The sequence below is a fragment of the Orycteropus afer genome, unplaced genomic scaffold (genome assembly GCF_000298275.1).
Source record: "Orycteropus afer afer isolate SDZICR_OR568_19922 unplaced genomic scaffold, OryAfe1.0 scaffold00156, whole genome shotgun sequence".
Taxonomy (NCBI): domain Eukaryota; kingdom Metazoa; phylum Chordata; class Mammalia; order Tubulidentata; family Orycteropodidae; genus Orycteropus; species Orycteropus afer.
The window spans coordinates 1523954-1550095 of record NW_006921743.1 but is presented as its reverse complement, the minus strand read 5'-3'; the positions used below and the strand labels follow the sequence as shown (position 1 = coordinate 1550095).

The following is a 26142-nucleotide window of genomic DNA, read 5'->3' as shown; positions in this document are numbered from 1 at the left end:
TTATTAACAACCAAATTAGCTTAGTTTACTAAAGTTTTAAACAGTGAAGTGTCAGCAATAACAAAAATATTGTAACTACATCTTGGTTCTTATAAAGTTATACTAAGTTTTTCCAATTAGTTCAACATAGTTAACTTTTTTCCAAAATAATTTAAGCCCATATTTAAAAAATATATAGTGAAAAAGAAATACAAGATTTCTGAAATAAAATTATATTTTATACAGAAGAGAAGCTTACTGTTAAGTCTTATTGCAATGTTTATACTGAGTGATAATTTTAAAAAGCATATCATACTTACAAAACTATTCACCATTAATTTTTATCAGCTTCATGTCTGTTACAGTCATTAATTTCTATGTAATGGCACTGTTTTCCTAAAAGGCATCCTTTCTTTTATTAGAAAATAAACCAACCTAACAAAAAACTAAAAGTGACTTAACGAAAAGATCATTCCTGGTGACTACTAACTGAAATGGGGGCAGAGAATCCCTCAAATGACCTTTATTAGGTTGAACCATATGAAATTGCTAATATGCAACAGCTTTTTGAGTACAAAAATGGCAGTATGGTTCAACTTACTAGAACAAGAACGAAAAAATCACAGCTATAAATAATTACTATTAACAATTACTTATTAGAAGTCTCTATACAATTTTAAACTCACAGAACTGATACGGTAGAGAAAAGGAGTATTTATAAAAGTAATCCCAAATTATGCAATTTTAGAACAGAAAACAGAACATAATAATGTAATAGGATAGTACAAATGGTATTTATTAGACAGTATACATTCCCATTTGCCAAATGTGGAGTTATGAAAGGAATTCTGATGGTCAAGAAGTAGAATGACTAGATCACCATGTAAATGCCTCTAGGACCAGGATAATGTTCTATTATGCAGTGAAACCTGTGAAAGCTGGAACTCAACAGGATTGCCTTGGTTGTTCTAGGTCTCACAAGTTTTCTGACTTTGACAGGGTGCAGTCTTACCTCTTTTCTACTGCTCTCTATTAGTGGAAAATACTTGAGTTTTCCTTCTGTGGCAGGTTCCTGCAGGTTCTGGGTTTCAGGAGTTTTACTATACCTATAAAGCCTTAGAATTTCTATTATACCTATAAAGCCTTAGACCAATTTTAGCCCCAGAGCATATTATTCTAAGTATTTGGTGAGAACTCAACTTCCTGTAGGAGATCTGGTAGCATAGTGCCTAAGGGACTTGACTGCTAACCAGAAGGCTGGCAGTTCAAATCCACCAGCCACTCCTTGGAAGGAAGGTTGGGCAATCTACTTCCGTAGTGATACTGCCTCGGCAACCCAAGGAGAGGTCGCTATGAGTCAGGTCCAACTCGACGGCACATAACAACAACAACTTACTGCAGTATGATTTATTATAAAACAAGCATGCCAAAATTTGCTCCAAAATTTACATGAGTTACTTGCATTCTCTTTCATTGAACTTGGTGTACTAGCTCATTTACTTAGCACAGATTTCTCAGTTGGACAAACAGCACAGCTCAGAGGAATTTTCACTTGCATCTTAGATGTCTCACTATGCAGAAAACTAAGGTACATTTTATACGCAGTTTGTAGAAACCTATAGGGACAAGGAAAACATATATCGTACAAGTAACATGTGGGAGCTCTGGTAGCATAGTGCCTAAGGCACCTGACTGCTAACCAGAAGGCTGGCGGTTCAAACCCACCAGCCACTACTCAGAAGGAAGGGTGGGCAATCTACTTCCGTAGTGATACTGCCTCGGAAACCCAAGGAGGGGTCGCTATGAGTCAGGTTGGACTCGATGGCACATAACAACAACAAACAAGTAACATACAATGAAAATTTAAGATCTTTCAATTCCAATTAGCCATGAAATGAACATATAATACTTCATTTAAAGAAACAGATAAGACAGTTGTGAGCCACTCACCAGGAAAAGGACAAGGCAGTCTGCTTCCATAAAGATTTATAGCCTTGAAAACGCTATGGAGTAGTTCTATTCTGCCCTACAGGGTTGCTATGAGTCGGAATCAACTTGACAGCAGTGAGTCTGGTTTCACTGAAATCAAACTATGACAATTCTCACTGGTTAAATGTTATAAAAAAATAATATTTTCAAGCAGGTTGCCTAGTTATTAGTAAGTTGTACTAAATCACTGCTTCCCAAACTTTAATGTGCATAAGAAATACCTACCTTGGGATCTTGTTAAAATGTAGTTTTAAATTTAGTAAGTCTGAGGTGGGGTCTTGGATTTTGCATTTCTAACAAGTTTCTGGTCATGGTCTGCCAACCACACTTTTGGCTAGTATTCATTGTTATGAATTATAAATCAGTGTGGCTAATAAAGTATTTTGGTACTATGGAACTGATGAATATAAAAATCCAAAAAGATTAATTTCAAAAAAGGGGATGGCATATTGAATTAAATGCACAATGATAAAAAGAAATGTTCTTTAAAATAAATGGTATGACTCTTAAATATAAATTTTATTGAATGGGTGGATCAAAATATTTTTAGCAACTTTTACTTTAAAACTGTATTAAAATGACTTAATAGCTACATAAAAATGTCATGTTCTTCTTATGGCATAAACCATACATACACACACACACACACACACATATATACATACATACATATAACACACATATATACATATATATAAAAAACTACACTCACTGCCGTCAAGTTGATTCAATTCATAGCAACCCCTCCTTAGGTTTCTGAGGTGGTATTTCTACAGAAGTAGATTGCCCACTCTTCCTTCCAAGGAGTGGCTGGTGGGTTTGAACCACCAGCTTTCTGGACAGCAATCAAATGCCTTAGGAACTACACCACCAGAGCTTATACAGAGAGTCTTATATAGAGTGTCAAGGTAAGCTACTGAAACTTTTTTGTGTAGGGCATAATTCTAATTTTATTACTGATATGAAGACTTTGACTTATTGTCATTCTATTTATATATATATATATACACATATATACACACACACACACACACACCCATATATGCCTTACATAGAGTCAATATTCTACAAAGTAATGTATATACATGGGCTTATAACTCTCTTAATTTCAAATGGTGCTTTTAAAAACAGAATCAATCCCGTAAATAAAGTTCACCTTAATAAAGAGAACAGATGCACTGTTTGAGCAAAGCAAAACATCTTATTAAAACCTCCTTCTCATTACCTTTATTTTGAACATTTCTGAGGTCTCTAAGGGTAAGAAGGAAAGCTCCAAGGCAGCTCTGATTACTGTCCTGTCACACTGCCAACACTCACTGGGGTTTCAATCTGACCGCAGGGCTTCCTCCCCTGGGAAGACCCTATTTAAGTCTGTTAATACTCTCCCTCAAGTTAACCTTTTACTTGTCATGACCCATGGACCAGCCACAAAAATCACAAATCTGAGAGCTGAAAGAAACCAACAAATGTACAATGTGATCCAAATCCCTACCTAGGCTAGAAGCATGTAGCTCCAATCCACATACAAGCTACTGAAAACTAAAAGAGATAAAGTAACTAAGAGGGCACACTGGTAAAGGAAACCCTAGATCCTAGCATGACTCCTACTCTTGGTACTATTCCCACTACATCACATTCTTCAACAGGTCTTTCTTAACAGAACACTCCAAAGACCACACCAAACATGTACTCTGATTTTTTAATCTAATTTATATCTAAGCTTTCATTTTTTATCAAATGGTATATCTTAAAATGTGCTATCATCAAGAAGCAGAAATGTATATATGGGGGGGGGTTGTACAGGTTTTTTAAAATGCCATGATCCTATCTCAGAAAAATTACATAATAAATCATTCCTTACTTTATCACTACTTTAAGCAAGAAATTATACCCTTTGGTATAATTGTATATAATAGGTTTATAGGACCCATAAATAGGTCTTAAATAAAAATAAAAATAGGTTTTTAAAAACCTACTTATAGGTTTTTAGAAACGTTTACTTTATTTGCATGTCAACTTGTTCCAAAAAGGATATAAGGTAGCAGAAATACATATATACAATATAGTAAATTAAATTAAAAAGCAAAGGGAAAATAAAAATGCATAGGTCCAAGTAAGGTGGATCACAATTACTACCATCCTAATAAAAAGATCCCGTAACAAAAATTATAAGCAAAATACTTTCTTAAGAAGGATGTTGTTCAGTTTCCATGTATTTACTCTTTCTGTTGATCTTCCTATTGTTGATTTCTAATTTGATAGCATTATGATCCGAGAAGATGCTCTCAAGTTTTTCAATGTTTTTAAATTTATTAATGGTTGCTTTATGGCCTAACATATGGTCTATCATGAAAAATGTTCCATGTGCACTGGAAACGAATGTATATTGTGCTGGAATTCCAATGACATATAAGTTATTCCTTTTGCTGGTATCTCACATGAACCTTAGGCTTTCTTTATTTTGTTTTGATCTCTCTTCTGATTGATCCCTTTCCAAAGAAGTATTCAGGTAATTGTCTTCAATCTCATTAATTCTGTCTTCCATTGCATCAATTCTACTCTTTGCCCTTCCAATGTGTTATCTATTTCTGACAACTTAGTATTAATCTTCTACATTTCTATCTGTAGATTTAGAATCATTTCTAATTTTTCATTTATTTTGTCATTTTGTTCTTTCTTCCAAAATTCTTTTAGGGTTTGTCTGTGTTTTCCTTGATCTGTCTCTCAATCCTTTGAAGATACCTAAACATAATTCTTTTGAATTCCTTACCAGGGAGTTCTAATGCTGCTTCTTCCTCAGGGATGTGTTCTGGGTCTGTATCCTGCTCCCTTGTTTCTACCACTTTATCTTGCTTCTTTACGTGACCTGCGATGGTCTCTTGTCTCCGAGACACCGTGATGCTGTTGTATTTAGATCTCTGTTAACTGTTTATAAAGAGCAGCTAAGGGTGAGTCAGGCTCTTCTTGGTGACTATTTTATCATTGGCCCATTGGTGGAGAATTAAGTGGTGGCTCTCACTCAGTAAATGAAGGTGCAGGAGGTTTCCGGGTTATATCATCTTGTGTTATTAATAGTCAGTTGTTGGTTATTATTTTTGGTTCTCTGTTCAAAGGACTCCCTTTAGTATCTCTTGTAAGGTTGGGTCGTATGAGGGCTATTGTGTCATATGGGGACTGCTGCTGTCTCCTACTCAGACAAAAATAACAATTGAGTAGCCATCAAAAAAGTAAAAGCGAATGGACAAAAGACACATCATGTAATCACATAGGAACAGTAAGCAAAAAAATAAAAAAGGGGAAAAAACAAAACAAAACACTGTAGTATCTGGGGAGAAGACAATGAGAGAAAAAAAGTAGAGAAGGAGAATAATGAAGAAAAAAAATTAAAAAAAAAAAAACAGTAAGAAAAACAAGGAACAAGGTTAACCAAGAGAAAGAAAAAAATTGGAACCAGGAAGGGGGAAAAGAGAAAAACATGGAAACTAGAACCTGGGAAGGGAAGAATAAAGAATAACAACAAAAAGGACAAAAGTAATAATAATTATAGTAGTTTTAAAACAGACAAAAACAAAGAAACTAGAAAAGAAGAAGAAAAAAAAAAAATCTGGGCAGAGCAGGGTAGGGCACCCAGGCTCTGTCTGAGCACACAGAATGGGATGGAATGCCTGCTGGCCTAGAAGGTGGGTGGGAGTAAGGCATGGCTGCACCTCCATTCACCAAGAGGGTATGGGGTATAAGAGTAGTAACAAGGGGAATGTCGCACCTTTCCAGTTGTCGATGTCTTGGACGTCCTTCTGGTTCCTGGTAATTGGAGCCTGTTCTTAAGTCCCTGAAATCTGGTGAAGTATGCTGTCACTTTAAATATCCAAAATGGTCAAACCACTTGTAAACATTCAAAATGGCTACACCCTCCAGACCGGCAAAAGTCCACAGCTCAGCATGCCTTTCTCTTTGCTGCTTCCCCTTTTATTCACCAGCCACCAGAGCAGTCCTCCATGCAGTCCCTGGCTAGCAGGGCTGATTTTTCAGGTTAATTCTTAGGTTCTAACACCACTCGGCAATATACAAGCTGTCCGTGCCATCAGGATTGCTGCCAGACCGCAGCTCCATATGCCTCCTTTTTTGGTGTTTTCATGCAAATTCTTCTGCTAATTGGAGTTTAGTCCACTTCTATATCCTTCCCTTCAAAGCTCAGGGGTCCAGGATTATCTTCTGTGCCTGTGTTACTTGGTTTCCCTTTTCTTTGTTGAAAAGGGTCTGTGTAGTCTTTCTGGCTATTCCGCCATATTACTGCAACTCCCTATAAGCAAAATACTAAGTGCATGGTATAAAACCATAATTCATATTGCATTTACACTAAAATTTATTAATAATTGAGAAATAAATAATTAGTAATTGAGAAAGTCCTTCTCATTTATGATTACTGAACCAGCAATAATGACTTTTAAAAATACGCAAGTAAGGATATCACTTGTGATATAAAAGTGAAATAAGTTGAAAATGTATTTTTTGCAATGCCTAAGCCATCTAATTGCTACCTAGAAGGCTGAAGGTTCAAACCCACAAGCTACTCCATGGAAGGAAGATCAGGAAATCTACTTCTGTAAACATTTACTTCCTTGGAAACCCAATGGGGGTTGCTAGGAGTCCAAATGGACTTGATGGCAGTGAGTTTGGTTTCTCTTATAGTTAAAAATACATGTTTCTCTAAAAATATTTCATTTTAAAAACTGAAAGAATTTATTTTTTTACATGTACATTTAGTTTTACTCCATTTACCATCCCCAAACCCACCCCAATCTCCTCCCCTCCCTGCTCAGTAACTCTCCCTCCATGCCCCTCATAGATATGCACTCCTGTGTGTCCTGCATTTCCTCCATGCGAATGTTGCCCCTTTGGTGCCCTGTGGTCGATTGCTCCAAGGGATTAATTTCCATAGAGTATGTGGGTACCACACTCTGGGTTGAGTGGTCTGTATGTACATCTTGTTTACTATTGGGCAGAGGGCCAGCCCCTGGAAGTAAGCTTTATTCCAGGCCCAGATGTATCCCAGGACTATAGTATTGGGGGTCTCATCAGACTCCATCCGACCAGTAATTCTGGTCATTACTGAGTTTTTGGATTTTGTTCCATGTTTTTCCTGCTACTCTATCCAGGATCTCCAGATTTGATCCTTTCTTGAGTGGTTGGCATTGATAGCCAGGTACCATTTAGTTCTGAAAGAATTTAACTGAAAAGAATTTTGAGGAGGAAGTAAAACCCCATCCTGTTAAGAGTCCAACAAAAAACTGAGGTAATGACACTTGTAATCATATGATCAAAAGTCCTTGCCACAGTGAAGAGGAAATTTGCATTTTAATTTTGGCTCTAGTTTGCTAAACTAAGAATAGTACTTTATCCCCCAGTTTCTCCATTGGTTAGATGGAGAAGTATCTTTTATTTTTAAAAGAATTATGTTAAGGACCAGTGGATTTATGCTTACACTTGAAAACAGTATTACTATGGAACTCAGGAATAGGAGTAAGCATGTGTTGCCTAAAAGATTTTGGTTACTAATAAAAAGCAGAACCATGATAGCTAAGGCTCCTAAACTATTTTAAAAAACTCCATCTTTGTGAGACCTGACACACTACGTTTTAAAAATACTTTCTATGTCTCTCTGCTATAATTATGTATGAAAAGAGATTTCATGTAATGTTAGATTACTCTCATATATTAACAAAAATTAAAAGGCTTTTTGGTAAAATTGATTAAATCAAGAAATCTTGTATTCACTTTGTGGTCTAACTACAGTCTAACATTCTTACATGATATTACAAGACTGATAGATAAAAATACCAAATAATTTAGTCAACATAAGTTCTAATTGTTTAAATCACCAATATGCTAAACTCTCAAAACAAAACTATTTCCTAATTTTTTGCAATTACTGTTGACTAAAAAAATCTGACAATCCACCCTGAGTATATGTCAAATATATAACTCACCATAATACTAGAGTAAGGCTAAGCCTAAGTTTTTAGTCCCATCAAATATGATGATATAAGTAATATTACTTGGTTTTTCACTTTTCAAATTCTTGTAGGCTTACTCATACGCCACTTTCAAGAGACTAAATCTAAGACTTATTTCAAAATGTTAAGCAGCTGGAAAAAGTGGTAAGGACCAATGATAGATGCTTTTAAACAAATTAAGTGATTTTCCTACTCATAATTCAGATATTTCAAAGTGAGGTCCTAGGACCACTTGTATCAGAAGCATCTGGTGAGCTTATTTGGGGGAGGGGGTGGAAACACAGTAAGAATATCTGAAACAGAAAGCTGTTATCATTTAATCTTCACAACAACTTTATGAGGTAGGTACTATTATTTCGCATTGTACAGATGAAGAATTAGAAACCCAAAGAGGTTATGTAACTTAGCTAAGGTTGTAGAGTAAGTAAGTAAGCTCACAGTTGTTGCACCCTATTTGCCTGTTTCCAAAACTCATATGCTTAACCACTGGGAAGTCTATTGGTGTTCATATACACCCACTGAAACACAATCTTTAGGGGATAAAGACCAAGAATCTTCATTTTTAATAAAAGCATCTGATTACTTTTAAACTGCCTGAAATTTGAGAACCACTGATAATTTTTAGGAAAAAGTAGGCAGATATGGTTAGTCTTTTGGTGATACACAATAAACACAAATGCAATCTACCACTGCAATCCCCACAGTGTACATTATTAATAGGGGAGAGATTATTTTCTTAAACTGAAGCATAAATATTAGGTGTGTATATAAACAAACATGGAGTCTTCTCGAAGCAAATAGGCAGAAACATTTTTTCTCTAACTTTAAAAAAGTCAAGAAACTTACCATTAAACTAAAAAGTTACTGAGGTGAAAACAAGATTCCCTTTTTATATTCATAAGGACTTAAAAAGAAGTTAAACTTCATAATGTAATCCCTGAATAAGTTTCTATCTAACATGTTTCATTGTCAATTTAAAGAAGAGCAGTCCGTTGGCAAATATGTCAAGTTTTCCAAAAGGAATATAACATCTGTAATAAGATAGTTTAGAATGCATAATATTAAGAAAATCTTCTGGCTAAATATTTCTGTAAGGATTTTTCATGTATAATACTAGAAATGTGATATTTAAAACAACTTAGATAAAATGAATAATTTGTAGAATCTAAGGTGCTCAATGTCCTTGTATTAAGGCTTTTAGGCAGGAAATAAATAAATTCACTTTATTATATAATAGTCTTCTTACATGTAAGGTGCTTTCAAACAATTAAAGAAACAAAGTCTACATAAAAGTATTTTAAGAGGCAAAACTAAGTTTTGCATTTAACAACATTACTGGTGGCTAATACCATCTATCTCCTATTGTATTACCGTGCTTATCTGAAGCAAATGACTTATTCTCTGGAAGATGGTTGTTCATTTTCTTTATGAATAATAACATGGTATTCATCTTGTGAACTAGGTATAAGAACCATTGCTCTGATGACATTAGCCAGACACTCAGAGACACACTTACTTACACTCACACCCGAGGACCTTAAGAACCAGGAAGGGAACTCTGTTTTTAAAAGTTCAATCAGGCAAAATGTGTACTCTTGACCTTATGTTTCTGAGAGTAGTAAGCAAAATGGTAAAAAACTGAATAAAAGCATCACTTAAGACAGTGTTTTTCAAACATTTTTGCCCATGACTCAGAGTCAAAAATACATTTTATGTAAATATGCACACACACACACACACACAATCGAAACCAAACGTTCATGAAAACAGTATTTACCCTTACTACATATGTGCCACACTTTGATACGTTCTTTTCTATCTTAATTTTGTTAGCTTAAAAAAAAAAAAAGTCATGTAATGCTCTAAATTGATTTTCTGCTTCATAAATGGATCACCACCTGCAATTTAAAAAACACTATGACAATTATTACATGTAAACATCCATCCAGGAAATTAGGATGGAGAAAATATCAACAATAGGCAAGATCTGTCCTGAGATCTATACTCTCAGGACCAAAGCTTTGAGGATTTGAGGGAAAAATGAGTGGGAACTCAACGATAGCATGATACCAGTGAAAAGCATGGTGATAAAATATTATAGCACTAAATAATATGTACAAGCAATGGTACAAAGGTCTCTAAGTAAATAATAAAGTCACATTTTTTGTTGACAATTTGGAACCAAGGATACTTTATATAAAAGAATTCTGTAGGAAGATGCATTTGTAATTCATCCTAAAAATGTCATTGAAAATACTCTATTCTGAAACACTGAGAAAAATACATCCTTTCTCTGGTCACTTTAAATTATTAAGTTTTTATCAATTAGTAACTTCTATGAAACACTTCTAAAAATACTATTTTTACTGAAAGTAAATGTGCCCATATTTCTGGATATAAGTAACTGTTATACTCACATTGTATATTACCAGTATTTTCATAGTTACTACTCCATTTTCTTTTTCACTTGAGACTCACATAAATTAACTTAAACATCATTTTATCTCTTGGCATTTAAGCATTAGCTTGTAAAACTTTTAGTGAAGTGTTTAATCTGAGATGGACTAGATATACTAATGCAAAGAAATTTTTCAAGAAAGTGCCATAACTGAAGAAAGAGTATCTTTCATAAAACAGAAAAACAACAGCATAAACTGAATTAAGGTATGATTCTCTACTTACGCTTAGTATTAGAGGAAAAAACCCTTTACAATCATATGGCAGTACATATAATTTCCAGAAATGTTTAAAGACCACTTCAATTACCCTTTACTAAATATTCTGTCCGATGTTCATAAAAAGCTAAAAGTTAAGTGTTTTTTTTAGTTAATAAGCCTATCATTTCTGTAGTGCCCAAATAAATGAAAATGGGTTACATAGGCAACATTACCATATATAAATTATGATTTTGGTCTTGACTGATTTTCATTTACACATGTGCTTCTATATGTATGGCCATTAAATTACTTCTACAAAACTTTGGTCACAAGAAACGACAGATTTTTGACTATCAGGAGATAAAAATAAAGGAAAATAACTGTGAAATATTAGCAGATTTAATCATGATTATGCCTATGTTTGCAGGAAATAAACGTCATAGCTGAAAACGTTTTATTAAAAGTATGTGCTAGTTTCTTGAAATTCAGCTACTCTCTCAAGGAAAGATATAAATGCCAAACAAGAAATTAAACAACAAAAAAAATTTGAGACAAAGTTGAAACATTTACCTGAAATTCTGGTACAGTAGGTGACTTTGTGACAGTTTTCCTCTTCTTTGTGATTGCTTTTTTAGATATGGATTTTTCTCCTTTCAAGATTAAAAAAGAAAAGCTTCATAATGCTGTTTATAGCACTTCATTAACAAAAACCAAATTACATACAGCCTTGAAAGTTAAATTATAACAGATGGCTGCTAGTAGGTCAAATAAAAATGGTGAATCAAAACAAGCCCCACTGAAAGCAAACATTAAACTATAACTACTTGTAACGACATATTAACAAATGCTGTTTTCTTTATACAAGAACCAAACTATTACAATCTCAGTGTGTTGCGTAATATCAGCATTTATTGCAGTAAGATCTGGCCAAATAAAATAAAATAAATCCTATTACTACTGCTCAGTTACAACTAACTACATTCACAACTTAAAATGAAACTACAAGGAAAAGAGCAGAACAAAACAGCTTACCTTTAATAATAACTTGTGTAGTCAGGAACTTGCACAAAACTACACTCTGAAGGTTATGGTCTCTAGCCAACCTAAAGTGAAAATCCCTTCAGTAGCTTAGAAACATGGTTTTTCTATGTCTTTAACCCTGCACTCATCCAATGGGCTGCCTCTGGCAGAATTCAATATCCAAAGTTTTAAAAGAAGATAAACATCTCCCTTTCAAGTGTTCCTAGTCACGTGTACAATCAGAAATCACTGAGAAAAATAAACCTCACATTGTTAAAGAAGTCAACTTCATGACATAAAGTATATCTACTCTTTGTGTTTCACCTGATAACAAAGTTAAATACAGGCACATAACTTCTATTTTAATAGGAGCATGTTAAAGTAACCATGCTTCCTTCTCCCATTTGTAATTAGCAAAACCAAATAACCAATAATTCTTTAAGAAACACAATAGGTATAAGGCACTGTACAAATCATGAGGACAAGAAGAAATTACAGTTTCTGTCCTCCAAAGAGTTCAAAATCAGTGTATCAGAAAAAAGCAAAGGTAGTATTTCTTTGTTAATTTTAGGTTATAATCATTTTAGGCTAAAATCAGCTTAACAGTTACTATTACTTTTTTCAAAAGGAAAATGATTAAGTAAATAAAGTGACTTTGCTATAAATAATCCCTAATGCTCTTTAGATCCAATTCCAGTTTACAGTATCACTGTATTATCTTCTGTATTCCTTTTCAATCACATCACAAAAGAACTGCTATTGGATAATTTCTAACTTGACTAATAAAATGCTTGTGTACTGCTGGATCCAATGCAAATCCTGAGTTGCTGAGGTACAAGAGAGTTTCAGTGTCCTGTTCCAAAAGCACCCTGCTGTCATTTGACATTTGCTTTTAATTGATTTGAAATTAAACATATATTTCTAGTCTCATCACTGTTACAAACTTTTGTGTTTACAAAGTACCTGCAACAGAGAACTAATCACCTAAGTGCTTTTTTTTTTTTTTTTTTTTTTTTAAGTAAGTAATAATACTCAGGGAGAAGGAGTACAATTTTGGTATCTCTATTACACAACTGGGAGCTCTGGTAGCATAGTGGCTAAGGCACTTGACTAGCTAACCAGAAGGCTGGCAGTTCAAACCTACCACCCACTCCTTGGGAGATATGGGGCAATCTACTTCTGTAGCGACAGTACCTCGGAAATCCAAGGAAGTGTCGCTATGAGTTGAGTCTGACTCGACAGCACATAACAACAACAACAACATTACACAACTAAAAATTGATTTCTCAACTAGACACCAAGTGGGCTCAGGAATCTGAACACCAGGGTGTCTCTGTATACTACCTTTACCATTTCTTAAAATGCACAGGAGAAGATTTAATGGTCTGCTGACCTAAGTCTACAGTAAGAATCTGTTTTCAGAGAGTACTCACAGGTCTGCTTCAAAAAAGAGCTAGCTATAAAAACAGTAATTAGAAGAAAATGAAATCCTTCCTCAACCTCTGCCTCCCAGCACTGCTCTCAAACTCACTGCCATCCAGTTGGATCTGACTCATAGCCACCCCTCCATGGGTTTCCGAGGCAGTATCTCTACAGAAGTAGATTGCCCAATCTTCCTTCTGAGGAGTGGCTGGTAGGTTTGAACCACCAGCCTTCTGGTTAGCAGTCCAATGCCTTAGGCATTATGCTACCAGAGCTCCTAATTAGTTTTTTTTTTTTTTTTTTTTAAAGAAATCATTTGATTTTGTATTCAATAGTACAACTGAGGTCACCCTTGATATTCCCAAGATTTATTGTCTTGTAGGCACTCAATGAAGAGCTCTGGTGGCATAGTGGATAAGGCAATCTACTTCTGTAAGGATTTAAAACCTTGGAAATCCAATGAGGATCTCTGAGTCAGAACTGATTTGATGGTAGAGGGTTTGGTAGACACTCAATGTAGGTACTGATCTCAGTTAACCCAAGGAGTCACTCTGAAAGGATTACAAAGCTGAAGTGGTGAAGTACAAGGTACTTTAGCTGACCAAGCCATTAGAATATTTAACTTTTAAAAAGTGACTAGAGGCAGTATTGGGTAGTGGTTACTGGGTAATGTTTATAAACTTGTGTTTGAACTACCAAGTTTAAATACCAGCTCTACTAGCCTGTGATACTTAAGCAAATGCTTCATTTTTCTGTGCCATTTCTTCATCTGGAAAACAGAGATAGTATTATCTTTTAACTCTTTGAATGAGTTAAAACATGTAAAGAGCTTAGAATACTGCCAGGCACACATTACCACCAAGAAGTGTTAGCTGTTACTGTTATCTGCAGTAGCTAGGCTCAGTTGATAGAGTCTAAACAGAAAATCTTTATTATCTTTTAATTCTCTTCAAGTTTTCTTTTTTAAATTAACATATTGTGTCATCTTGGTTTTTCCTGCTCATGTATCTTCTGTGCTACCATTCTACTTTGTGAACATATCAATTAATGTTAACACTTATAATACAGAATTGCAATTATCTATTCATGTATTTTCTGCTTTACCAGATTGTGAATTACTGAGGAAAGAAATAACATTATTCACTTTGTATCTATATAACTTAGTTCTGAAACCACATCTCCCTCCCCCCAAAAAAACCAAACTCACTGCCATTGAGTCTATTCTGACTCCTAGTGACCTCCATTGGGTTTCCAAGGCCGTAAATCTTCATGGAAGTAGACTGCCCCATCTTCCTTCTGTAGAGTGGCTGGTGGGTTTGAACCAGCAAAAGACCTTGTGGTTGGCAGCAAAATGCCTTACACACTGAGCCACCAGAGCTCCTTAGTTCTGAAAAGCCATCTTAAACACAAGAATCCTACTCTTCATCAGAAATTCCACCACTCTAGGGTGGAAAAAGGAAGCAGTAACTACTCTGCAACTATGAAGATCTTTTTGAGTTAATTTTATAATGAAGGAAACACTGAATATCATTTTAAATAACTTACAAAACTTATCAGAAAGTCTTACATGACCTAAGAATCGTAACAAGAATGTAACATTTACTGAGAGCCTACTATGTGTCAATGGAGCCCTGGTGGTATGGTGGTTAAAGCACTCAGCTAACTAAAAGGGTAGTGGTTCAAACCCACCAGCCACTTTACAGGAGAAAGATGTGGCAGTCGGCTTCCATAAAGATTACAGCCTTGGAAACAGTCTAGGTTAGTTCTACCCTGACCCATAGGGTCACTACGAGTTGGATTCCACTTGATGGCAATGAGAACTACGCGTCCGACACTTAGTAAGGTGATTTACATATATTTCATTTAATTCTCAAAATAACTAAGGTAGGTAACTATTGTTGTTAGGTGCCATCGAGCTGGTTCCAACTCATAGTGACCCTGTGTACAAAAGAACAAAACACTGTCCAGTCCTGCACCACCCTTACAATCATTGTTATGTTTGGGCCCACTGTTGCAACCACTGCGTCATCTCATCTCATTGAGGATCTTCCTCTTTTTCACTGACCTTCTACTTAATCAAGCATGAGGTCCTTCTCTCCAGGGACTGGTCCCCCCCTCTTTTTTTTTTTTTTTTATTTTATTATGATTTGGGTACAAATTTACAAAGCAAAATTTGTCTTACATTCAACAGTTCATGTACATTTGATTTCACGCCACGATTTACCATCCCCGACCATAACAAATTGTCCTCTCCTCCCATCTCCCTGACTACCCCCTCTCTGTGTCCTTCTTAACTATGCACTCCTGTCTCTTCAGCTTTTCCTCTATGTGAATGCTGCCCCTCCGGTGCCCCATGGCAGATTGCTCTAAAGGGCATCTCCCTAGAGGGTGGGTGCATTGCCCTGGGGTAGGTGTTCTGCATGTAGGTCTTTCTATTGTTGGGCTAAGAGCCAATCCATGGGAGAGAGTCCAATTCTAGGCCTGAAGAGTAACACAGGGCCATAGTCTTGGGGGTTCCACTAGACTATCAGACTAGCAATTCTGGTCATTTTTTTTTTTGAATTTCATTCCCCTTTTTTCCTACCACTTATCCAGGACCTCCAGTTTTGATCCCTTTCCGAGTGGCTGGCATTGGTAGCCAGGCACCATCTAGTTCTTCTGGTCTTGGGTCCATCATATCCTTGGACTGTTTCCAGATGCCTTTGATTTTCTTCACTCTTCTTTGATTCAGAGGAGATGAGACCAATAGTTGCATCTTAGGTGGCCGCTCAGCTTTTAAGAACCCCAGGGACTGGTCCTTCTTGATAACATGTCCAAAGTGAGATGAAGTCTCACCATCCTCACTTCTAAGCAGCATTCTGGTTGTCTTCCAAGACAGATTTGTTCATTCTGATAGTCCATGGTATGTATACTCAATATTCTTCACCAACACCATAATTCAAAGGCATCAATTCTTCGGTCCTCCTTACTCAATTGTTCAGCTTTCCCACATATATGAGGAGACTGAAAATACCATGGCTTGGGTCAGATGCATGTTAGTCCTCAAAATGACATCTTTGCTTTTTAACACTTTAAAGAGGTCTTTTGCAGATTTGCCCAATGCAGTAAGTATGTCATTTTATTTCCTGACTGCTGGTTCCATGGGTGTTGACTGTGGATACAAATAAAATTAAATCCTTGACAATTCCAATCTTTCTGTTTATCATGATGTTGTCCATTGGTCCACTTGTGAGGATTTTTCTTTTTTTTTCTTCATGGTGAGGTATAATTCATACCAAAAGCTGTAGTCTTTGGCCTTCATCAGTAAGGGCTTCAAGTCCTCTTAGTTTTCAGTAAGCAAGGTTGTCACCTGTGTATTTTATAGGTCATTAATAAGTCTTCTTCTGATCCTGATGCTGTGTTTTTCTTCTGTTTTTAGAGTAGAATTGCATAACAGAAAGAACATGGACTTTGGAGTTAGATTCCTTTCTATGCCGCTTACTTACTGAGTGACACTTCAGTAAGTTAATTAATCTTTCTGATCGCTATGAGTCAGAATAGACTTAATGGCAATGGAGGATCTGTAACTGAAGATTCTGACTCATAGTGATCAGAAAGATTAATTAATTTACTGACGTGTATGTCACAAATTAGTAAGGCTCCAAAGTCCAAGCTCCTTTTAATAGGTGAATATAAATTAGAACCTAGATTCTTTTCACTTCAAAGCTGTGCTCTTTTTATGACAAAACACTGAATTCTTTTGAACTTTCTATAGGGATGTAATCTACTTCTGATTTGACTTCTTTTGATCAGAAGATCTGCAAACTTACTATAATTTAAAATATTCAATTTATATAAAAAAAATAATTTGAATATAAATTTCCCTGTACTCTTCAGTAAAAGCCTGCTCTTAATTTTCATTAAATATTATCTTTAAAATTGAGCATAAGGCTACTGCAAAACTAACCCAACTTTGAGAATAGAGGGGCTGTGTATGCACAGGAAGAGCTCAAGGGGTAGGAGTGCATGAGAGGGAAGGACACAGGGAAGAGGTAACTATGGGGAGGAAGTGGGAGGGGAGCTGTTGCATTGCGGGAAATTACAGTCAATGTCATGAGACAAAGTGTATGTGAATTTCTGTATGGAACATGAATTTGCTCTATTAACTTTCACCCAAATCACAGTAAAAATAAAATAAAATAAAAAATAACCCAATCTTTATTTGGTAATTTTTCCTCACTCCAAGACAAGGTATAGGCGCTCTGGTAGCGTAGTGCCTAAGACATTTGACTGCTAACTAGAAGGCTGGCGGTTCAAGCTCACCAGCCATTCCTTGGAAGGAAGACTGGGTGATCTACTTTCATAGTGATACCACCTCAGAAACCCAAGGAGGGGTCGCTATGAGTTGGATCCAACTCCATGGCAGTGAGTTTCTTTTTTTTTTTTATTTTGGTTTGGACAAGGTATACACCAGGGCAAGTTACATACTGCCCCCTAGTGGGCTTTTTTTTCTCTATCACTTACATGATCATGTTAATTGTTGCAGAGTTGAGTCCAACTCATGAGGACCTCGTGTATGCAGAGTAGAACTACTCCATAGAGTCTTTAAGGCTGTGACCTTTTGAAAGCAGATCACCAGACCTGTCTTCCCAGGAGCTTCTGGGTGGGTTCAAACCACCAACATGTTGGTTAGTAATCAGTTGAGCAATTAATTAGTCAAGGAGCCACCCTGCCACCTCACTTGATCATACCCAAGCCCTTCTCACCCTTCTAAAGCCACCATGTCCTATGAAATAGATGATTCTCAGGCCTAGAATTGTGCAGAAGCCAGAAGTCAGTTTAAAACATGTGCAGAATTGCCACACAATCCTTGAGCCAAAAATACAAACATGTGAAAAAGTGTCAGCCTGCACCTGGAAAATGGATAGAAAATCTCAATAAAGCCTAGTTATTAATGTTTCAGGTGCAACCTAATGAAGCTTTCTAAAACAGGATACTTAGAAGAGCTTAAAGGCGCACTGGTGGCACTGTGGTTAAAAAAGCACTGGGCTGCTACCCAAAAGGTCAGCAATTTGAACCCACCAGCTGCTCCGCAGGAGAAAGATGAGGCAATTTGCATCTGTAAAGATTTATAACCTTGGAAACCCTATAGGACAGACAGCTCTACTCTGTCCTGTAAGGTTGCTATGTGTCAGAATCGACTCAATGATAGTGGATTGGGTTTTGGTTTGGAATAGCTTAAAAAAGGGAAGCCCAAACTGAGAAGTTAAAGCACAATTAAAGAGTGTTATACACTATAACTGAGGCACAAGACTCTAATCTTCTGGAATCTGGAAATAGTTCTCTCAGGAGAACAAAGGTGACTCTCATCCCTATTCCAGTCCTTCTTTCCTCAGCCTCTTACTCTTCCATCTTCACCCTCTCCTTCAACCTAGTTTCCCTGCCTCTCTCCACTCCCCAGTCCCCTGGGCTACTCAAGAGACCTCCACTTCACTGACTACTCATGATTTAAAATTATCCTAACATATTCACGTAGTGCTTTCATTTTAAGAATCTTAATAAGCGAATGGATGCTAAAACATTAATCATAGCTAATGGTTTAAGGAAGGAGCCCTGGTAGCACAGTGGCTAAGTGCTTGGCTACTAACCAAAAAGTCAGCAATTTAAATCTACCAGTGGGAGAAAAGACCTGGACCTGCTCCCCTAAAAATTACAGCCTAGATAACCCTATGGGGGCAGTTCTACCTTGTCATAAAGAGTTGCTATGAGTCAGCAATCACAGCTAAAAGTAAAAACCCAAGAGCATCTGTATTGTTAAAGGTTAAATCTGGAAAGTGTCTGGGATAGGAAGTTACAGAAGTAGAGTCTAAATTTGACTTTTATTTATTAAATATATGTTGTTGTTGTTGTTGTGTGCCTTCGAGTCAGACTTGACTCAAAGCGACCCCTTCTTGGGTTTCCGAGGCAGTACTACTACAGAAGTAGATTGCCCCATCTTCCTTCCGAGGAGTGGCATATCTAGTGCTAAATAAACATTTATAGTCTATGGAAGCTCCTGGAATGTTCTACCTCTGAAGTAAGAAGTGCCAACTTAACCAAACAGCTAATTTTCTCTCTGTCCTTGCCTATGAGGAACTTCCTCACCATACTGGCAATTTTTCAATCCCATCATATAACCCTATTATATAACTCAGAAACTTCTGAACACCCTTCTTGTATTTCCCTTTAAGTAATAATACTAAACTGCCAAATTATGCTACTTATTGTAACATCTCTCTCAAAACGCCATTATCTTCTGTCAATACGACAATTTAAGTCAAATACACATACCTTATCTGGCCTATTTTAATTTCTTCTTCCTAATGTTGACTCGATGGCACCTAACAACAACAACACAAATAGCGACTACACACGTGGACTTCACCAGATGGAGTACATAGGAATGAGACTGACTACATCTGTGGAAAGAGATGATGGAGAAGCTCAGTATCTTCAGCCAAAACAAGGGCAGGAGCTTCCTGTGGAACAGATCAACTGCTCATACAAGTTCAAGCAGAAGCTGAAGAGAACTGAAACAAGTCCACAAGAGCCAAAATATGACCCTGAATATATTCCTCCTGAATTTAGAGACTACCTAAAGAACAAATTTGATGCACTGAACACAAATGACAAAAACCAGATGAATTGTGGGAAGACATCAAGAGCATCACCCATGAAGAAAGCAAAAGGTCATTAAAAAGACAGAAAAGGAAGAGAAGACCCAAAGAGATGTCAGAAGAGACTCAAACTTGTCCCTGAGCAAAGAGTAGCTAAAGCAAATGGAAGAAATGAGAAGATAAAAGAGCTGAACAGGAGATTTCAAAGAGTAACTCAAAAACACAAAGTCAATTATTATAATGAAATGTACAAAGACCTGGAGTTAGAAAACCAAAAGGGAAGAATACACTTGGAATTTCTCAAGCTGAAGAAAAATTTCAAGCCTCGAGTTGCAATACTGAAAGATTCTATGGGTAAAATACTGAATGATGCAGGAAACATCAAAAGGAGATGGAAGGAATACACAGAGTCACTGTACCATAAAGAACTGGTCAATGTTCATCCATTTCAGAGGTGGCATATGATCAAGAACCAATGGTACTGAAGGCCGAAGGTGAACCTGCACTGAAGGAATTGGCAAAGTACAAGTCTCCAGAAATTGATGGAATACCCATTAAGGTGTTTCAACCAATGGATGCCGCACTGGAAGCACTCACCTATGCCAAAAAATGTGGAAGATAGCTACCTGGCCAACTGACTGGAAGAGACCACATTTGTACCGAATCCAAAGAAAGGTGATCCTACAGAATGTGGAAATTATCGAACAATATCATTAATATCACATGCAAGTAAAATCTTGCTGATGATGATGATGATTCAAAAATGGTTGCAGCAGTATATTGACAGATAACTTCCATAAATGCAAGCTAGATTCAGAAGAGAACGTCTAAGAAGGGATATCAATACTGATATCAGATAGATCTTGTCTGAAAGCAAAGAGTACCAGAAAGATGTTTACTTGTGTTTTACTGACTATGCAAAAGCATTTAACTGCATGGATCGTAACAAATTATAGATACTACTAGAAGAATGGGAATTCTAGAAAACTTAATTGTGCTCGTGAGGAACCTGTATATAGACCAGGAAGCTGCTGTTCAAACAGAACAAGGGGATACTGCATGGTTTAAAATCAGGAAGGCAGTGCATCAGAGTTGTATCCTTTCACCATACTTACTTAATCTGTATAATGAACAAATAATTCAAGAAGCAGGACTATATGAAGAAGACTGTGGCATCAGGATTGGAGGGAGTCTCATTAACAACCTGGGATACACAGATGATATAACTTTGCTTCCTGAAAGTCAGGATGACTTAAAGCACTTACTGATGAAGATTAAAGATTACAGTCTGCTGTATAGATTACACCTCAATATAAAGAAAAAAAAAATCCTCACAACTGGACCAATAAGCAGCATCATGATAAATGGAGAAAAAAAATTGAAGTTGTCAAAGAGTTCATATTACTTGGTTCCACAATCAACAACAATGGAAGCAGCAGTCAAGACATCAGATGATGTATTGCACTGGGCAAATCTGTTGCAAAAGACCTCTTTAAGGTACTGAAGAACAAAGATGTGTCTTTGAAGACTAAGCTATGCCTAACCCAAGCCATGGTATTTTCAATTGCCTCATATGCATGTGAGAGCTGGACAATGAATAAAGAAGACTGAAGAAGAGTCGACGCTTTTGAGTTGTGGTGTTGGCGAAGAATACTGAAAGTACCATGGACTGTCAAAAGAACTAACAAATCTGTCCTGGAAGAAGTGCAGCTGGAATGCTCCTTGGAAGCGAGAATGACCAGTCTTTGTCTCATCTACTTTGGTCATGTCTCCAAAAACGTGAAGGGTCAATGAAAAAGGGGAAGGCCCTTAATGAGATCGATTGACACAGTGGCTGCAATGATGGGCTCAGGTACAGCAAGGATTATAAGGCTGGCGCAGGACCAAGCAGCATTTCGTTCTGTTATACACAGGGTTGACTCGACAGCACCTAATAACAACTTCCTAACATTTTCTTCTCCACCTTCATCTTAATTCTGTGCTTCAGGTTTTTTAATCCATAAAATGTTTATAATGAGAACTAATAATAGAACCTACTTTATGAAACCTTAATGAAGATTAAATGAGATAATATGTATAAAGGCTGAGATCAGTACCTGGCATACAGTAAACATTATGTAAGTAGCAATTTTGTGAGGGGGACAGAAAGCAGCAAAAGGAATTAAAATAAAAAGAAGATGGAGTATAATGGAGCCTTTTATTCTCTATCTTGGTACCTCCAGTTGGTACTCTAATAGACCTTCCCAATACACATACATAGTTAGGTTTAGCAATATTATCAATTCATAACCATATAACCTTTCTATAAATATAGGCCTGGATGTGTTCAAATATCACAGATTACATTACTTTCTCAGCCATTTCCTATAAAGTGGTTCATTGCCTTTTGCACATATAACTATCTTATTCTAAGTTTACTTCCTTGCATTAGGCCTCTTCTTGATCTACTGATTTAAAATAGGACCAGAAGCCTAGAAAGACAGCACCCAAAAATGGCAAAATATCAAATTTAAAAAGCTTTTAGAACCTCAATTTTTTAAGGTTTTCCTCTAATTATACTATTGTTTTTTCAGTGACTACTGACTTACTCATACCTCTATACTTTTGTTCATGTTATTAATCATTTTCCATTATCCAGTCTCCATTCCTCTTCAAAGTTCTTTGTCCTCTGTGAAACTTTCCCAGACTCCCACAGCACACACTGATTTTTCCTCTACTTGACTTTTTGCTGTGCTTTCTGTTTTAGCATATACAATGAAACCTGTGAGAGGAAGAACTTGACAGGATTGCCTTGTTTTTATGAATCTTACAAGTTTTCCACCTTTGACATAGTGTAGTCTTACCACTTTTTTATCATTCATTTCAGTGGAAAACATTTGAGTTTTCCTTCTCGGACAGGTTTCTGATTTACACAAGTTCCATCAAGTTTTACTGTACTTATTAGCAATTATTAAAGTGAGAAGGAAAAGTGACATTTTGAACCTTAGTTTCTTAACCTGTTAAGAGAACATCACTTGCCCTATCTGGTCAGTATAAAGGAAGCTACCATAAAATGATTTGGTAGAAAATAATGACTACTGGGGGGGGGGGGGCAGTGAAGGGGAACTCTACAAAACAAACTGGTTGAAAATGAGTAAACTATAGATACTATAAGCTTTTGTTACCATATACATGTACATCTTTAATTATTTTTGTCTGTTAAGTTTTATAAAAATTCCTCAATTAAAAAAAATTCTAATTCATTTTCACCAGCTCTAGCTGCTCTAAACAATAGTAGTACACAAATTGAAAATAACCTAAGTGGCCAATAAAATGACACTGTAGAAACCTATTCATTGTACATTCAAAGATGTTCATGGTATAGTGTGATGTGTGTGTGTGAGGAAATAGAATGTAAAATGGTATAGACAGTATAATTCCACACAAAAATATATATTCCTTGAAAAGAATATGAAAGACACATATTAAGAAACTAATCTCAGTTATATTCGAATGAACCATACTATGTGTGCTCATTTATTTATTTAATAAATTCCTATAGTATGTGAGCCACTGTACTAAGTTCTAGAGATGCAAAACCAGAAATAGGCCTTCTCTCCTTAAGAACATGATAGAATAGAAAGGAGACAATCATTAAAATGACCTAAGAATAAATGCAACCGCAATGAATATTATGCAGGAGAAGTACATGGTGCTATGAGCATGCACAATAGGTAAATTTTCAGTCAGTCAGTCAGAAGATGATGGGAAATGATAGGAGTGAGAGTTCACTAGGTGATGAAGAGAGCACTGTCCTTTTTGCTTATCTCTGTATTCTGTAATGAACTATATTGTTTTCATAGTAAGAAAAACAATAAAAGAAAAACCAAAGAAACGAATCTGAATTTTTTCAGCGCTGCTCTCCTCCTCCTGTTTCATAAAAAGGTATTTCTAATTTGTTCTCACTTAATCTAGCTTGCTTTGCTTATATGACAAGGTCTTCCTGAATTTTTAAATTTTGGAAATAGGTCACCCAAGGAAAACTTTCTAATTATCAGCGACACTTTTCTTTTTCTATGTACTGAATAAAATACGAGATAGAGCATGAAGTGGTAGACACACCATTGTTTCCAATGTCTTTCTTCTATAATATTTCCAAGAGTAAAAAGCAGGGCTAAGTGACTAAAAATGAATCAAAATTTTAAAAAGCAAGAAGAAAACCTTCAATTCCAGAAAAAAAAAAAAAAGAAGATAAAAATCTTAAAAGTTGCAAAACTACCTCTTAATGTACTAAAATTACCAAATTATTTTCAACTTGTCTTTGTGCCTTCTACTACAACTTAACCCCTTTCATAATAAGGCATATTCCAAAGTGTATTCTATGAAATAGATGAGTAATAAATAATTATTACTTGAAAAAAGTCCTGTGTTAAAATAATTTGACAAATACTAGGTTAAACAAAAATAAAATATTTTCCCCCAAGTTGTTTCCTTCAAGACTTCTCAGAATCTTTAATATACACAAGCAGAATCATGTATCCACAATTCTAAAGTCCAAAAGGTTCTGAAAGCTAAAGTTTTAAAACAGACATTATATGGTAGCAAAACCTGACCTGAACTGATAAGAGGTTCTTCATAGTCTTTAAATCATTTAGTCTGACTATTCTCACTGCTGTAGAAATGATGTGCTTGATTATAGGGGCTGTCCAAACACTACTAGAGATGTTGTTGTAGTTAGGTGCCGTTGAGTCAGTTCCGACCCACAGCAACACCTTCCATGTACAATAGAACAAAACGTTGCCCAGTCTTGCACCAACTAGAGCTATTACTTAATAAATACTACACACGCCATACTATCCATGTAAAATCTGAAGATTTCTGAAATTCCAAACATACCTGGTCCCAGAGTTTCACATACTGCATGTGGACCCACAATAATAATGCACAATGTAAATCTATAAAGGGCATCTCCTAAACCTGTGCTCATGGAGCTCAGTTATTCTGAGTAAGAAGGAAACACTGGATAGGGTTTGCGCCAAGCTGACTACAAAGGGCCAAGATGCCTCAATATAACAAGGAGCCCAGGACAATACCTCAGAAAGACTTGAAGTAGACCAAAATTAATGTAAAACAGATGGGATTGTTGTTATAACATTTTATGGAACACTGTTATAACAGCAAGGAGTTTTAGTATCTGACATAAAAAGGGAATTGGCTTATACAGTTCTAACAAGGGAATGAGAAAATTATCTGACAGATCCAAACATTTGTTACTGAAGGCTGGACTTTCTGCAGTTCTTTTTGCTCTGAGGTTAAAATGAGAAAGTGTGTGGGCAAATGCATTGTCCTTTTCTATGTCCTGTGTGTAAATCTTCTTTCCCTAAACCAAACAGACTCAGAGAGGGCACACAAGTACTGGCTGAATTTGCCTTCTGAGTATTTCCATTCACTTGTCTAGAACTAGTAAACTAGGAGCTCTGGCAGCATAGTGGCTAAAGCACTTGTCTGCTAACCAGAAGGCTGGCGGTTCAAACCCACCAGCCACTCCTCGGAAGGAAGGTTGGGCAATCCTACTTCCGTAGTGATACTGCCTCAGAAACCCAAGGAGGGGTCGCTATGAGTCAGGGCCGACTCGACGGCACATAACAACAACAACAACAAGTAAACTAGGACAATTTTTTTCTCTAATCTCCTAACACCCTGAACTTTCACTTCAAAAATGTACCAACATTGTTTATAATATAAATTCCTTTTAACCCATTCCTTAGTAGTTAATCTTTTTATTCTACTATTGGTATGCTCTGTATACCGAAAACAAACTCACCGCTGTGGAGTTGGATCTGACTCACAGCGACCCCTCCTTGGGTTTCTGAGGCAGTATCACTACAGAAATAGATTGCCCAATCTTCCTTCCGAGGAGTGGCAGGTGGCTTTGAACCGCCAGCCTTCTGGTTAGCAGTCAAATGCCTTAGGCACTATACCACCAGAGTTCCTATGTTCTGTATATAAGTTGCTTAAGTGTCTACTTCATTTTATGAACCACCATAAATCATAATTACCTTTGAACACATAAAGAATAGTGTCATAAGAAACTTAAGAAAAGGTTTTTGGTGACAATGGTATTAATAAAATACTACTACATACTTTAGAATGGGAAAAATATATCAAATTGTAAAATTTTAGTATTTTAGAGACTATTATTTCAAAGTAAACTTGCTCAGTCCCTCAAACTAAATCCATATAGCCTAATAGATTGCTTATAAAATTTAAGCAACTTATTTCTGAAAGTTACTTTTAAAAAATTAAAGCTTTTCGTCACTTGAATAGACAAGTGTATGTTTGCAAGTTTTAGTCCTAAAAATTAAGCCTGTTCTTGATAATAAATTTATTTAAGCACATTTAATTGCACTTAATGCTTTATTTAAATAACTAAGGTATAAAACCAAC

The 26142-nt window shown here is 36.2% G+C and overlaps 1 protein-coding gene across 1 annotated transcript in view; it reads right to left on the bottom strand.

Moving 5' to 3' along the window:
* The window catches only part of KIAA2026 (KIAA2026 ortholog), a 164692-nt gene that overhangs the window by 43476 nt on the left and 95074 nt on the right, over positions 1 to 26142 (bottom strand). Inside the window, exon 4 of the mRNA XM_007946324.2 lies at positions 11210 to 11289. Within this exon, the coding sequence (XP_007944515.1) occupies positions 11210 to 11289 (80 nt within the window). The remainder of the gene's footprint in view (positions 1 to 11209; positions 11290 to 26142) is intronic.